This window comes from Heliangelus exortis, chromosome 5 (assembly GCF_036169615.1).
Source record: "Heliangelus exortis chromosome 5, bHelExo1.hap1, whole genome shotgun sequence".
Taxonomy (NCBI): domain Eukaryota; kingdom Metazoa; phylum Chordata; class Aves; order Apodiformes; family Trochilidae; genus Heliangelus; species Heliangelus exortis.
In genome coordinates, this window is record NC_092426.1 from 6734865 (window position 1) to 6748769 (window position 13905).

The following is a 13905-nucleotide window of genomic DNA, read 5'->3' on the forward strand; positions in this document are numbered from 1 at the left end:
CCTTGTCCCTCTTGGGATTGTGGCTCTGTTTCCAAATCCGACACAGAGATGACCCATTACATCCAGATTTATTTCAGCCAAAATAGGCACAAAATTCCTAAAAGTGGTCCCAGAACTGAAGGTTGATTCACCATTGATGATGCACAGCACAAAGCAAGTTTGAGCACTGCTTTCATGCAATGAATTTAGAGTTCTGGCATCAATTTCCATTCATGAAAATAAAGCAAAATTTTATTTTGAAAAGTCATAACCACTAAAATCCTGAAGTGCTGTCTATAAAGTAGGAGAAAGTATCTAGCTTAGGTATGTTATTAACAGTTTATTGATATCTGTAAAGCATTCTAAATTTCACAAATGGAGAACAACACAGAAAAGACAAGAAGCCAACAGAAAATAGGAGTTGTATCTTTCTTCTTCTACAACTCAAATCATCACTATTTCCCATACTTCCAGTTCGAAAAAGCCAGGCTTGCTATGACAAAGGAAATTTGTTAAAAAATATGTATTTGTAAAATGAGATGCACAACTTGCTGTTCTCACTTAGCCAAAGTCTTTTGGAGTTGTCAGAAAATTTACTATTCAGAAACTTCAGTATCTGACCTGTAGATAGGATTCACTAGAAAATCTTATAATGAAATCTAAACTGTAGGGAAATAATATATTATCAAAAGCAAACAGCAGGTATAAAGAGATTTTCCCTTTCTGACTTTGCAATGCTCTTTTGTTGCCACTACAGCAATTCTTTAATGCCATGGAAACAATATGATAAATGTATCAGAAGCTCAACAAATTCTTTAATATTGAGGTAGCAAGCAATAGGTATTGTTGAGAGAGAACAACTGTTCTAGGTGCCTATTTTAATGAAGAAAAATTATCTCCAAATAAAAACCATACTTTGAGATGTTTTCAGCAAAAATACACAATAGTTTTAGAAAACCACACTAATCATATTAGATCACTGGAAAATGTGGCAGGGTGATAGGGAAAAGCATGCACACCTTGAAATCACAAAAATGGGGTGGGTTCATTTAAAATTTAACAGCCTTACTTTTGGATGGTTTGCTTTACCTAACATACATTTTTAATGAGACCAAGGGGGATGGGAAGAATGGTGAGAATTATATGCAAGCTTTTTGTCCAGTTTTTCAAGATGTTAGACATGTATTCATAAAGCCTATGATCTTTTCAGTCATCTATATGTATTGTCTTAATCCTCTGGACAATCCCTACCACACAGATACTGGCAGAAAACTTCCTCTTCCCTTTTTACAGGTAAAAATTGCTTTGTTTTCATATGTCCAGTTCTACAATCTACTTTTTTTCCAACCAACTGCTTTTTAACATTGCATTCCTACCAATCAACATCAAGAGAATTCCAAGTACAAAGAGTACATACACACAATGAAAGTAAAATAACCCTCCAAATAATAATACACCTATCCAAGACACACACAATCTCTTCTGCTACAGAACAAGCATGACTTGAGGCATGTCACAAACTTGGTTAGCAAACTCAGGCTGAGTTTGAGTAAGGCACAGAGGTGGAAGTATTTATGCCCAGAAAAGGATCTTTCACAAGGACTGTTCTGCCACCAACCAGTTATCTAGGACACCTGCCAGCCTTCACCATACCAATTGCCTCTTTGAGTGTAAAGTCAAAATGAAAAGCCACAACCTGCTGCAGGATACACCAGACAAGAGCATGCAAACTTTTAAAAATTGATATAAAATTGAAACATATACAGGAATACACATATTGAAAATGCAGAACAAATGTATCACAACTCCCATATTCACTTCTCCCATTCATCTACACATGAAACAAAGGAGAAAAGGCTGGGCTTAAAAGTGTTACATTGCATGTTAGTGAAAAAAGTAACTCCAACCTAGATTTAGCAAAAGGTCAATAAATAAAAATACAATTATCAGAAAAGTTAAGTTTTTACTCTAGGCAGACAGAGCAGGTGTATGGCTTGTGGCTTTAAAAGCCTAAAGTCAGCACAACAGAGCCTCAGAAGATACATCTTACTTTGTAACTACATTAAATAGTTGATTACAGAAAGATATGACACACACTTCTGTTAATTAAAACACACATATATGAATTTAATTATTTAAAAATAAATTAAAAACCACAAAACTAACAAGTTAAACTTTTTTTTTTCTGGATTGACCAATACTGAAATTTACAATTGTATTTAAAATACAATTCACAATTGTACTGAAATTTATTGTATTTCCCAGACTGCAGGTTATCCTTCAGACTTCTACACAGCACCAAAACATATTGTCTCCTCTGCTTTTCCTTCCTGAACCATTTTTATTACCAAAAGTACAACAACAATCTGATTTATCTATCTGTTTGTGCAATACAGACATGTATGTTCACAGAAAGCATCAGACTACATTAAAACACTACCAAAACAAGCCATTTCACTACATATGATTCTGCCCCTAGGGAAAGGAGTGAGAGCAGATAAGATGTGACAGATGTGTAGTCGTGTCACTTAATACAGTACTGGAAGGTGCTCAAACCATTATGGTGACAGGCACAGTACAAAAACTTTAAAAGAATGGACTAAGCATTTATCTAGCTTTCTGAATACATTATTCTTGTAATCAAAGAAGACACTAAGTCCATAAAAGTGCTTTTGAGAGAAGGCAGCCTGCAAATGTCAATATGCAATATAGCTATAAAAAAAGAAGGGAGCACAGCATGTATGTTGAAGTCAGCAAAGCCCCTTCCATCACAAATATGAAATATGTCTAAGTTGAATTTGATGGCTGTCCTCTCAAAATTTCCTGTACTGAGATATTTCTGAAAGGTCTAATTAAACTTGAAATATACCCAAAACAAGTTTATTTGAACTTACAACTATAGATCTCCAAACTGATTTCATTGTTCTGAGGCATAAAAAAACATACTTTGCTGAAATCTCTTCTCTGTTTTGGTTTGAAAGACCCAAACAATAAGGATAAAATTGCAAATCATATGATTAACCAGATTGAAGTAATAGGATTCATCACTTGCTTGAAGAGAACTGCAAACCTAAGAGTTCAAAAGGTTAGGACTTTTAGGGAACCACCCAAGAAAAGTATGAAAAATGCAGGAAGAAACTGTTTCCTCCTGTCTTTCAAGTTTAATAATCCTGAATGTTACAAATATTAATGTAGGTCAAGAATATTTCCAAACAGTACCATTGGTCCCTTTCAGCAGGGACCAATACCATGCTCTTTCAGAGATGGTTGGGCCCAAATCCTGCAAATTAATCTGCACAGGTCTATCCCTGTGCCTCCGGGAATCCGCATTAAGTCAAAGAGGGAAAACTAACTCAAAGGATCAAATCCTTAATTTGAAGCTGGACCACTAACTCATTATGACACTAATCATAAATGTCTCACCAACACTCTGCTCCCCATCTGTTTGGTTTATCTTATTATAGTTTTATATCTCAATCCACAGGCCTTAGCTATAGCAGTCAAATTAAGTACCTGCATATGCCTGTGTTCCTGCAAGACCAGGTCCTCAGACAAAGGCAACATTTATTCCTTAACATTTAGTTTATTCCTTATGTGGGACTATACAATAAAATGAAATAACTGCAACATTGATTTCTTCATTTATACAAATACAGAGCTCAATGTTTTCCTGTAATTTAGCCATTCAAGCCAAAGGACAAACTCCAATCGCCTTCTGAAGTTTACTTCAAAAGAAATGTCCTGTATTTAAAAAACAACCTACAAAACTACAAAACTGGACTTGAAATACAATTTTAAAGGAGCTTTTGTTCTCTATCATCCTGTCACAAAAAAAAAAAAAAAAAAAAAACACCAAAAACCCAAGAAAAACCCATAAAACAATACTCATTGCAGACTACAAAGTCCAAACTATAGGCACTGTTAGAGAGTGCTGAAGGAGAGGAGGAGCACTCTGGCAGAGAGCATCACTCCAGGCCTCTGGGTATTCTGCTCTCCTCTCTCTGCTTCCAAGTTCAGCCCTGGCCAGGCACAGTGCAGTGGGCTAGATGGACCTTTCTTTTGAGCCAATGTGGCCATTTGTGCATTCTTACAGGTATCCCACAGAAAGAAGGCCCAAATATTTTATTAACTACTCCTCTAAGGCTAATCCCACAACCATAGTTTAAAGTAGAAGACTTGAGGTGTGCAATTATTTTTTTTTTGCAGTTTCTCTATTCTTCTGAAGAAGCAGATTCAAGAACTAAAGTGCAACTACACAGTTACTGCATATCTCAATACTCTCATTAAGAAATTTATCAAAGAGGTAAAGGAAGGAATGTTGGATATATACTTGGCCACAAAGCAAAAATAGACAGACCTAGTATTACTTCTATTAATCTTGCCATTTTCCAGAATTATCAGCACCAACCACGTTTATTTTCATTACTTGTAACCCAAAATTTAAAAACTGGAATGCCAACAGAAATCACAAAACTAAACAAACCATTTAAGAATTCAGTGTAAAAGAAACACTCCTGGAAGGAGTGAGGTAACTCCCCCTTACTCACCAGACAAGACATAATTCTGCATTTGACCTCTGGATTTGTACTGAAATTCAGTGACAACTGGGATTTGGGGGAAGAATTTGAGACATCAAGAAAACACTGGCATCTACTCAAGAGCTGTACACTGGATCATAACTTTATTTCCCACATTAGAGGTTAAATCTACCTGTAAAAACTCAATAGGAGCTGGAATATGCAGGTTCTCAAACAGCAGTGTCTTGCCTAAGACCTGATTGGCATCTTCCCTCTTGAGAAGCTGCAGCTCATGGGACCTCTCAATTTCAAAACCCAGCTGAAGTTAGGAGCTGGGAGTTACCCAGACACAAATCCTAAGAAAAGGCATCCCATCTCCCCACTTATGCCTTGTTGTTGGGCATTCAAAAGATGCCTGTGGGCTGCATTTGGCACCACTGTCCCAGTTTGCAGACACAAAACCAGTTTCCCTCTGCTCACAAGCCAATTTACCTTTACCAAAATTATTTTTTCATTTAAATCAACTGTTAAGGATTTACAAACTAAAATACTCACACATAGCCTGAGTGCCTTGAAAATTCAAGTCATGCTACGGGTTAACGTTAACATTTCAAACTTTCAAAAGTATTGCAAACAATTACCACACCCTCAAGCCACAGATAAAATATTTTGCAGTGCTTAACTACATGCAATTTCTGACATGAAACGTTTCTCACTGCTGGCAAATTTTCCCTCCAATTTCTGGCAAAAGTTGAGTTTAGAACCCAGCTGTAGAGTAAAAATAATTACAATAAAATTCATAAATTTAATAAAAATATTAAAAATAATTCTTAAGCTTACCTTTTAGCAGAGGCAGGGGAGTTAACTCGATAGGCTTGCCCTGAGACCTAAACTGGGAGGAGCTTTGTGACCTCTTCTGTCTCGCTTTTCTGACGGACTTCCGAGAAAATCCGTCTACTTTATCCACTGATGGAGGAGTAGTTGGTGCTGAGGACATATCCCTACTGAGGAAAGAAAAAAAGTTACAAGCATATTCAAAGGGGATGAAATGGGTAAAGATTAACCCAAATTTTCCAAAAATCTTCCACTTTTTGCACCACTCTCCTGCTAACAACTCACCCAGACAGGCTGTTAAGAGCTCAGCCACCAATGTATATAGAAATTGCATGGCATAAATTTAAAAGAACTGTGTAAGAATTCTTATCAACCACTTTTTTTAACCATGTCTCCCATTTGCCAAAAATCCTGCAATAGGAAAAATTCAGCCCTAATGCTGACAACATTACTCCAACAGAACTTCATGCACCTGTGGACTACACATGGAGTTGTGGCTTTAAACTGTATGTTTTTTGGGATGAAGTAATTTCCACTCATTCTGCAAGGCACCATACATGCTAAAGAATGGGTACACAGAAAGGTACAAATGTGTTTTTTTAGCCTTAAAGTAATCAATATGGATAGGACCAAAAAACAGAAGAAAAATTAAGTTTATTTGCCACATCTACATACCAGACTTCCTATAAATGTAAAAAACTACAGCAAAAAAAGTATTGCTATGCTTCACAATTTCACTAATAAATTTTACACATTAATTCTTCATTTCCCATTTCAGAAATACTCAGTTATTTTCTTTTGAGTTTCTTTACACATAGTTATTCCATGTTCTGGCATTTGAATACTACAGTGTGGTAGCCATAACTGTTTTAAGGGCATAAGCCAGACAAGGTTTGCAGAGACAGGCAGAGAGCCAAGAAATGTTTCTGTGAGCAAAAGTTTGTTTCCCAACTCTATCAGCTCGTCTAAGAAATAAGCATTGCTCCTTCCTATAAAACTTGCCTTTGTAGTACTCCTGTTCCTCATCCCATACTATTAAGAAATGCCAAAAGGAAACATTTGAACAGGGAATTAATCCATCCAGCTACTATATTTACCAGTCTTGTCCTGTCTCTTAAAAAGTCTCATCACTTCTTGGTGAAATACATGAGTAATACTTCAGGGAAAGGAGATAGGAGGAATTCAGGCCTACACATTTCAAGTTGCTCTGTGCACAGTTAACTTCCACTAACCTGTGTACCTCTACTAAAATCAACAGATCTGCATTAAAAACGGGATCATTAATGACAGCAGCTCTGCTGATTTGGGTAAGGGTTGACACTCCTGCAAAGTGAAGCATCGGGCATAAGCACTTGCAGGATCAGGGTCTCAGAACATGCCCTTGGAAAGCATTACTCATCCTCAATGTCTGTTGACTTCAATTACCAAAGTGACTCGTATGCTAAAAGAAGTTATTCCACAATATAGAGAACACTTTGGGGTACTTATTTTATTAAAATATGTGGTTGCTCATACGCTTCATAAATTATTAAATCAATTGAAACAGATATTATTCGGACCTATCTTTTGTAAGAGAAGCTTTATAAAGTATGAGTTATTCTAACAGTGTAAACGAGTCCCAAAAGGTAAGAATTATTTAATGCAAAACTACATACACACGCACTAAATCGATCAAAAATGGAAGTATAAAGTCCACAGCTTCTTCAAGGAAGCATATGTAGCAAGCTGAACTCTGCAGCTGGCATTACAATAATGGAAAAATCTTTTTCCATCTTTTTCATTTCTCCTCAGGTATTTTTTCAGTACCAACTTATGCTTTCTAATTATAATAGCTCTATCAGCAACATGAACCTGTACCTTAAACTGGGTTGTTTATCATCTGAGGGGAAAGAAATGCATCACCAGGGCATTCAGGCCCCAGCCAAGATTAATAAATAAAAAAGTCAGATAAACTGAAATAGAATGGCCTGTACTTAAGCAACCCATTTCTAAGGTTTCAACAGTCCACCAAAAAACCCCTACAACCACGAACTTACCTGTTACATAAACTAAATTCTGGAAATATAGACAAAAATACATTCTTAAAACCTGAACTGGTTTGCCTTATGTCATCTCATAAGAAAGATTCACCTCCCCATCACGTGCCCTATTAAAGTGTAACCATTTCTGCAGAAACGTTTACACACTCTCTCAAAATTACATTACCGAATAATGAAAATAATAATAATAATGGAGAGGGGCTAAAGTAGATCACTTGAACTGCAGGATCATTGTGTCAGCAAGAAGCTTTACTGACACTTCTCCGCTGTAAATTTAGTAACAGTTTTCCTAACCTGCTTTATAAATTATTAAAATCTAATTCTAATTCAACAAGACCACATCCAACCTAACAACCTTACAGTAAACACTGATCTTTTTTTCATCCCTCCGAATGAACATTGGCTCCTCTGCATGCACTATCACAGTGAACCACACCGTTCCGACGAGCAAGGAGGGGGGGTGGGGGGGGAGCAAAAACCCGAGATTATTTATTGTGTGCGAGAGGCAACCCCAGCCACTGCTTCTCGTTTCTTTCAGCCGGGGATCTTATTTTATTCTCTAAGTATTTTTGGTAAATACGAAGCCACGCACATCAGATCTCCTGGTCCCTGGAGGAAGGAGGGGAAAGGGGGGGGGAGGGCGGGTGTAATCCACGGAGAAGCGAGTGGACGTGAAAATACCGACGGATCTCACCGGGGAAGGGAGCCAGAGGCTTGCTCGGCGCTCGGGGAAGCAGAGGTGTAATTAGCTGCCTCCCGCCTGCTGCTATCGGCTGTCATTTCCAGAAGGCAGCCGCGGAGCACCGCAGCTGGAACATGTCCTCCCCGCAGCCCCCCGCGCCTCCTCACCGCCGCCCGGCTAAACCAACCCCCCCTCCCCTCCCCTCCTCACGCCTCGGCCCGCCCGCGCCTCCTCCCCGCACCGCCGCCGCCTCGCCGCTCCCCCGCGGGCCGGCGCGGAGGGGATGGAGTTACCTTGACCCTCCTGGTAGTGAAGCCGGAGACGGGAGGGAAGCGGCGGCGGCCTGAGCCGGGCTTGGCGGAACGCGGCCGATGCCTGGCGGCGGCGGCCCGAGGGTGGTACGCGCCGGGCTCGGTCCTGCCGCGGCGGCGGCGGCGCAGGAGCCTGTAGGCCTCGGCGGCGTTGGCGGCCTCCCCAGCGCAGGGCGGCGTTGGCGGCGGGTTCAGGAGCGGGCGGCTGCTCGGGCTCCGCTCAGTCCCATGCACTCGGCGCGGCCCCCTGCCTGCGATGGCTGCTGCCTCACTCACATTCCCGGCGGAGCCCTGCGGAGGGGCCCTGAGGAGGCGGGGGGGGGAGAAAAAAGGGGGGGGGTGCGGGGGGAGCCGAGTGCGGGCCGAGCCGAGGGGGAGCGGCGGGCGCGGTGCGGGCGGCCGGGAGAAGGGGGGGGGGGACAGGCCGGGAGGGCTGCGCGGCGATGCTGCGAGCGGAGGGAAGGCCTCTTCCGCCGGCGTCTGGCTCAGGTAAGAGAGGGGGTCCCGGTGGGCGTCGGGGTCGCGCTCCGGCTCGCTCCTATTGTCACTCTCAGCGGGCTCCGGCCATGGCACTCACTCACACACACACACTCACTCACAACCGAGCCTGCTGCCACCGCCCCCCCCGGCCCGCGTCCCGCCCCCCGCACCCGCCCACTGGAGCCTGCCGCCGGGACGCGCCGCCTCATTGGCGCCCGCCGCCGCCGCCGGGACAGCCGGGAAAGGGGAGTGCTGCCGGGGGAAGGAGGCGGCAGTGGCGGCGGTCGAGGGGGTTCGCGGTGACGGTGGCGGACAGGCTCGTCATCGCCTGCGCCTTTCTCGTTCCGCTGGGGGCGAGGTGGACGAACGGCGGCCGCCGCCAGAGCGAGGCCCGTCGGCTGAGGTAAAAAACCCGGCAATGCTGAGGTAAAACCCTGCTAATGCTGAGGTAAATTCCCGCTCCTGATGCACTGGGCCCTCTTAAGGGGGGCCCAGAGCCCCCTTTCCGGGGAGGGCTGCGGGCCGGAGGACCCTGGGGCCGGCTTGGCTCTGCGGGAGGCCGCGGGGCCGCCTGAGGGACCGAACCGCCTCAGGCACGGCCCGCGGGTTCCTTCTGCGCCGCATGGAGAGGCGGGGAGGAGTGGCTTGCTTCTCGGCAACAGAGTTCCTGCAGCCCTGCAACCCTCGTCCTCGGGTTTCTTTAGCTAGTGTACGATGTCTGGCTTAATAATTTTCAGCCTCTTTAGTTGTTTTAAAGTGTATTTATACGTATAGCGGCCAGCACAAGAGTGCTTGTAGATAGTGTTGCTAAGTATCACTAAATTTGTATTAATTTCTTTACTTGATGCCTTGATGTTTGGTGGGTTTTTTGGTTGGTTTTTCAAAAAAAAATACAATTAATTGTGTTAATCTGACTATTGTATTTTTAAAAAGCTATCTGCTGTTTCCCCTGTATTTCTGGAAGAAATAAATAATTTGCTCTCATGAGCAGCACTCCTCCTGTGTTGATATGACCAAAACCCTCTGAGTATTTTAATTTAGTTAGGAAATTAGTTCAAGGGCAGTCTGATAGCTGGTCAGTCTGATGGGTTAGTCGTGTATCCTCTGTGTCTGAACTCTCTGAGGATACCTACTAAGGATACCTATGCTCATCTTACCCTAAAAGTATTAAAATACCAAAGTTGGCATAATGGAGGAGCTGGGACTGTGGCAGACTCTAAAATTTAGAACGATAGAAACTGTTGTGGATCCAATTTCAAAATTGCTGATGCTCAGCTGCATAAGCTTCCTGATCAAGCTCACACTGAGGAACTTGGAACACTGGTAAAAATAAAAGCTCACTGCTACTGAGGTATAACAAATGGATGTGAATGGTTTTGTCTCTGATATCTCAGTATGCCTCTTCCATATCTTAAGAAATACATCTCCCCTAAATCTTTTTATCTATGGACTAATCAATTCTACTTCGTTTCAATCCTTCCTTGTGTGTCACAGTTCTAACCCTCTCCAGGTGGTTATTTCTTCCCCCTATGTTCTCTCAAAATCATTCACATCTTTTTGTGAGCTGCAGCAGCTGACACTGGACACAGTCCTACACTATAAGACCTCAACACCAGCACCTCCTATCATACCTGTCACAGACTACATTCCAGTTTACACGTGCCAATACAAGTAGTTTTGAGTCATTGTGACATAGTCACAATTTTGCTGACCTACCAAGCCAGTTCTTTCTCCTTTGAGTAGACAGTAATGCTACTTGAGAAGTGATTTACTGCAACAGCCCTAAACACTATCCCTTCATTTTTATTGCTGGACAGGTGAACAGTCTAGCACTCAGGACATACTTAAAAATAAAATTCCACATGATTTTAATTTAGAAAACTAGAATTTGTCATCCTTTATAAAGAGATTGCATTTCTCAGAAGGACTCTTTAAAAAACAAAACTAAATTGACCTTTGCCATGGTTACAGAATGGTTGTTTCGGTTTAGGGGAGCAGCTTGTAAATCTTTGTAAATATTTAAAACTTTAAATTCACTTGAACGAACTTAAACCAGCTATAATAATCAAAATCCAAGCAAGGGTTGATAACAAGAGTATATGTTGGGGGGGGTATTATACCAATATATGGTGAAATGTGATCAAAACAACTTCCTGTTGTTCCTGTCAGTGAGGGACAGAAGGCACAGGTGCACATCTTTTTGTTTGTACTTAATTCTGTCAGTTGTGTTTGTCACTAATGTACTTTAATACTCAGATTTATTCACTGCCCTGTGTGCTTCATTTGACCTGGACTGAAGAGTGCAATGAGCAGCTCACAGGGTTATTGGTAGCATACCCTGCAAAAGGGAAGTTCTGACCCAGTCTGATGGATGGGCTGGCTTTTTGGGTCAAGTTGAGCATGGAGTTTTACACAGTTATAATTTGATCTTCCCAGTATGAAACGAAAACCATCTATGCAAAACACTAAAAATCTAAAAATGAAGAATGTGGTTCAGGTATTCATTATAACATCCATGAAAGGGATAAAAAAATAAAGACTGCTGCCCAGTTCCACTGTCTGTGCCCACAGTTTTTTTTTTTGCTTTTCATTTTGTTTTTGTACTAATAGCTTTAGAATAAGTTCTTCAGTATAGCTGAACAAGCTGGTAAATTATGCACTCAGCTAGTTAATTTCATATATGAAAAATGCATTGTCTGGTATATTTTGTCCATTTCAATGTGTGTGAAGTGTTTTTATGATATGTTTTGTATCAAGTAATGTTTTGTGGCAACAATTCAAGAAAAATACAGGCTTTATCAGTGAATAAGGAGAAGTCTTACCTTTTCTTTATCACTTGGCCAGTAGAGTTTACAGAGGTGGCTTCCCTTTTTTTTCCAGGTTGCTTTATTCTGTCTGCATTGGTCTGTAAAGTGTCCATCTATGAGATTTAAGACCACAACATAAGATACCAATGTAGAACTGCTCATATTTTGAAGGAGCACTGCCACCTGTCCTCCTATTCTCTGTTTAGTCTGTATTTTGTAAAAATTGCAATTTTAAAAATTATTATGTGAGTCCCAAGCAGAGATGGAGAAGTAGTATGCAGATATTTTATAATGTGTATCTCTATGTATTTTTCTGTGTGATTCTACAAACATTTGTAATATCAATTTGCAAGAATAAAAATTAACAGTTTTCAGATAAAATTCTCTTGGCCATCATCTCACAAATGTCTAGGCATATATATAAAAATATGCATGCATTCAGTACCTATAGCCCTCCCTGAAGATCTACAAGCAGTAACAAGTTCCTTTGATCAATGTTTTTCCACTGCCCCCAAAGGCACAGGACAAGCCCACCCTTTTTTAAAACTTACACTGCCTTACTGTCCTGGAAAAGGCATTTTTAAAAATAGCTTAGAAAGGAATTCTCAGGCCCAGCTCCTCACCAGTTAGACACTGTCCTTGTTATCACCCAAACAGCCTGAACAGCATTCAGGAGTCCTCCGAAGCAGAGATTTTGTACCAGTGACTCAGATTTGTGCCACTTCACTCTTTTTGTGTCTGTGTGTGACTGAAGTTCCACTATGGACCATCTGCAGGAATATGGAGCTGACATCCACACTGGCATTCTGCTCCTTACCAGCAGCTTTCCAGACCAGAATGCTACATGGATACCACTGTGGAAGTCTTGCTTCACTGAGTGATAAACATAAATGGATCTAGTAGGAGCTTGTAAATAGCACATCTGACTTGCATTTGTCTATAGTGAGGGTCACATAATGCTCCATAAAGGATCTCCTATATGTCAAAAGGAGCATTATCATGGGATTAGTTGATATTCCCTGCTCAAATACTAGTAAGCAAGAAAAGACTTGATCTCCCCAGAGAACTAATTATTCAGACCAGCAGAAAAAAGACCAGAAGGAGAAAGTGTTATGGAGGAAGCAGCAGTGCTGTTTGAAGAGGCAAATCAGCATGTGAACAAGGCTTTTCTGACACATCTTTTAACAAAAATGAACACAGTGGAATACTGCATCAAAGGAACTGTCCGGCTCCATCAGTTTGATTGAAACAGCACAATCTGAGATTTGGTGTTTACTTTTGAATCAAATTCAATTGTAAGGGAAAAACATTCTGTTTAGTCTGTTTACCTTGCAATTGACTTCTCATTCATTTGTTTTACATTTTGGGGAGTTATGCCATGTCCAGCTCTCGGGCAACATTTATGATCACAGTACAGAGTTCCTGTAATAACAAACAAGTTCTTATGTAGATTTTTCGCCTACCACTCCTCCTTGTATCCACTATGCAGGAACACTGTCAGTGCCCTCAGGAGCTGAATTCCTGGTGCATGTGGGGCAGGGATTTTAGGGTCATAGACACAACTACCCAAATGGGAGCTAATTCTTCCTCTCTGTTTATAGATGCTGTGTCATTTGAAGTCTGTTTCTGTAGTCAACACGACAAGATAAGTAGGAGCTTCCTCGCCTCTGTAGCTGGCTTGCTGCCTCCTTCTAGCACAACACTGCTTTCACTTATTCCCAAATTCACATTTTTGTTCATATATTGTTCCCCTCCCCCAGTGTTTTTTAACTTGCCTTCAGGCACTCCTTTAAGCCTAGTTTTCTGAATTTTTTTCTTAATTTTCCTTCTCTCTTTACCTCTGCCTTCTTGCTGTGTTCCTCGGCCAACCTCCTCTCTCCAACTGTCACTCCCCAACTGCCTCTGAAGGTTCCAGTGTTCCCCCCACTTCTCTCCCCAGGCAGCTGCCCCTGGGGCTGCCTCTGGCACCTGAGTGGAAAGCAGAGCCCCTGTGTTCTGTTGTCCTCTGTGCTGCTGGGTTATACCTCAACAGAAAGTGAAACAACTGTCTGCTTCCACTTTGTGACCAAGTTTTTTTTCCATTATCTCTGCGTCTAATGGGTTATAAGCCAATGTATATACTGTATGATCCTCTTCAGGTGAGCATCCTTTACTGTGGCTCAGCTACCTACATCATCACACCCAAACCCAAACTAAACATCTAAAATACCAGTGGGTGCTTAAGATGTCCACAATGCTTTAAAGTGCATGAACTGC

At 41.5% G+C, this 13905-nt stretch overlaps 1 protein-coding gene across 8 annotated transcripts in view; it reads right to left on the bottom strand.

Moving 5' to 3' along the window:
• Positions 1 to 13554, bottom strand: part of PPP2R5E (protein phosphatase 2 regulatory subunit B'epsilon) — a 76614-nt gene extending 63060 nt beyond the window's left edge. The window contains exons 1-3 of one of the 8 annotated variants that reach the window (XM_071745325.1): positions 13488 to 13554; positions 11665 to 11762; positions 5337 to 5500 (exon numbers count right to left, since the gene is read on the bottom strand). In XM_071745325.1, coding sequence (XP_071601426.1) covers positions 5337 to 5500; positions 11665 to 11762 — 262 coding nt within the window. In that variant the 5' untranslated portion in view covers positions 13488 to 13554. Of the gene's footprint in view, positions 1 to 5336; positions 5501 to 8063; positions 8240 to 8344; positions 9002 to 11664; positions 11775 to 13487 lie in introns of those variants that run through there. The other 7 variants (XM_071745322.1, XM_071745319.1, XM_071745321.1 and 4 more) reach the window with 7 other exon arrangements.
• Positions 13555 to 13905: the final 351 nt, after the last annotated feature.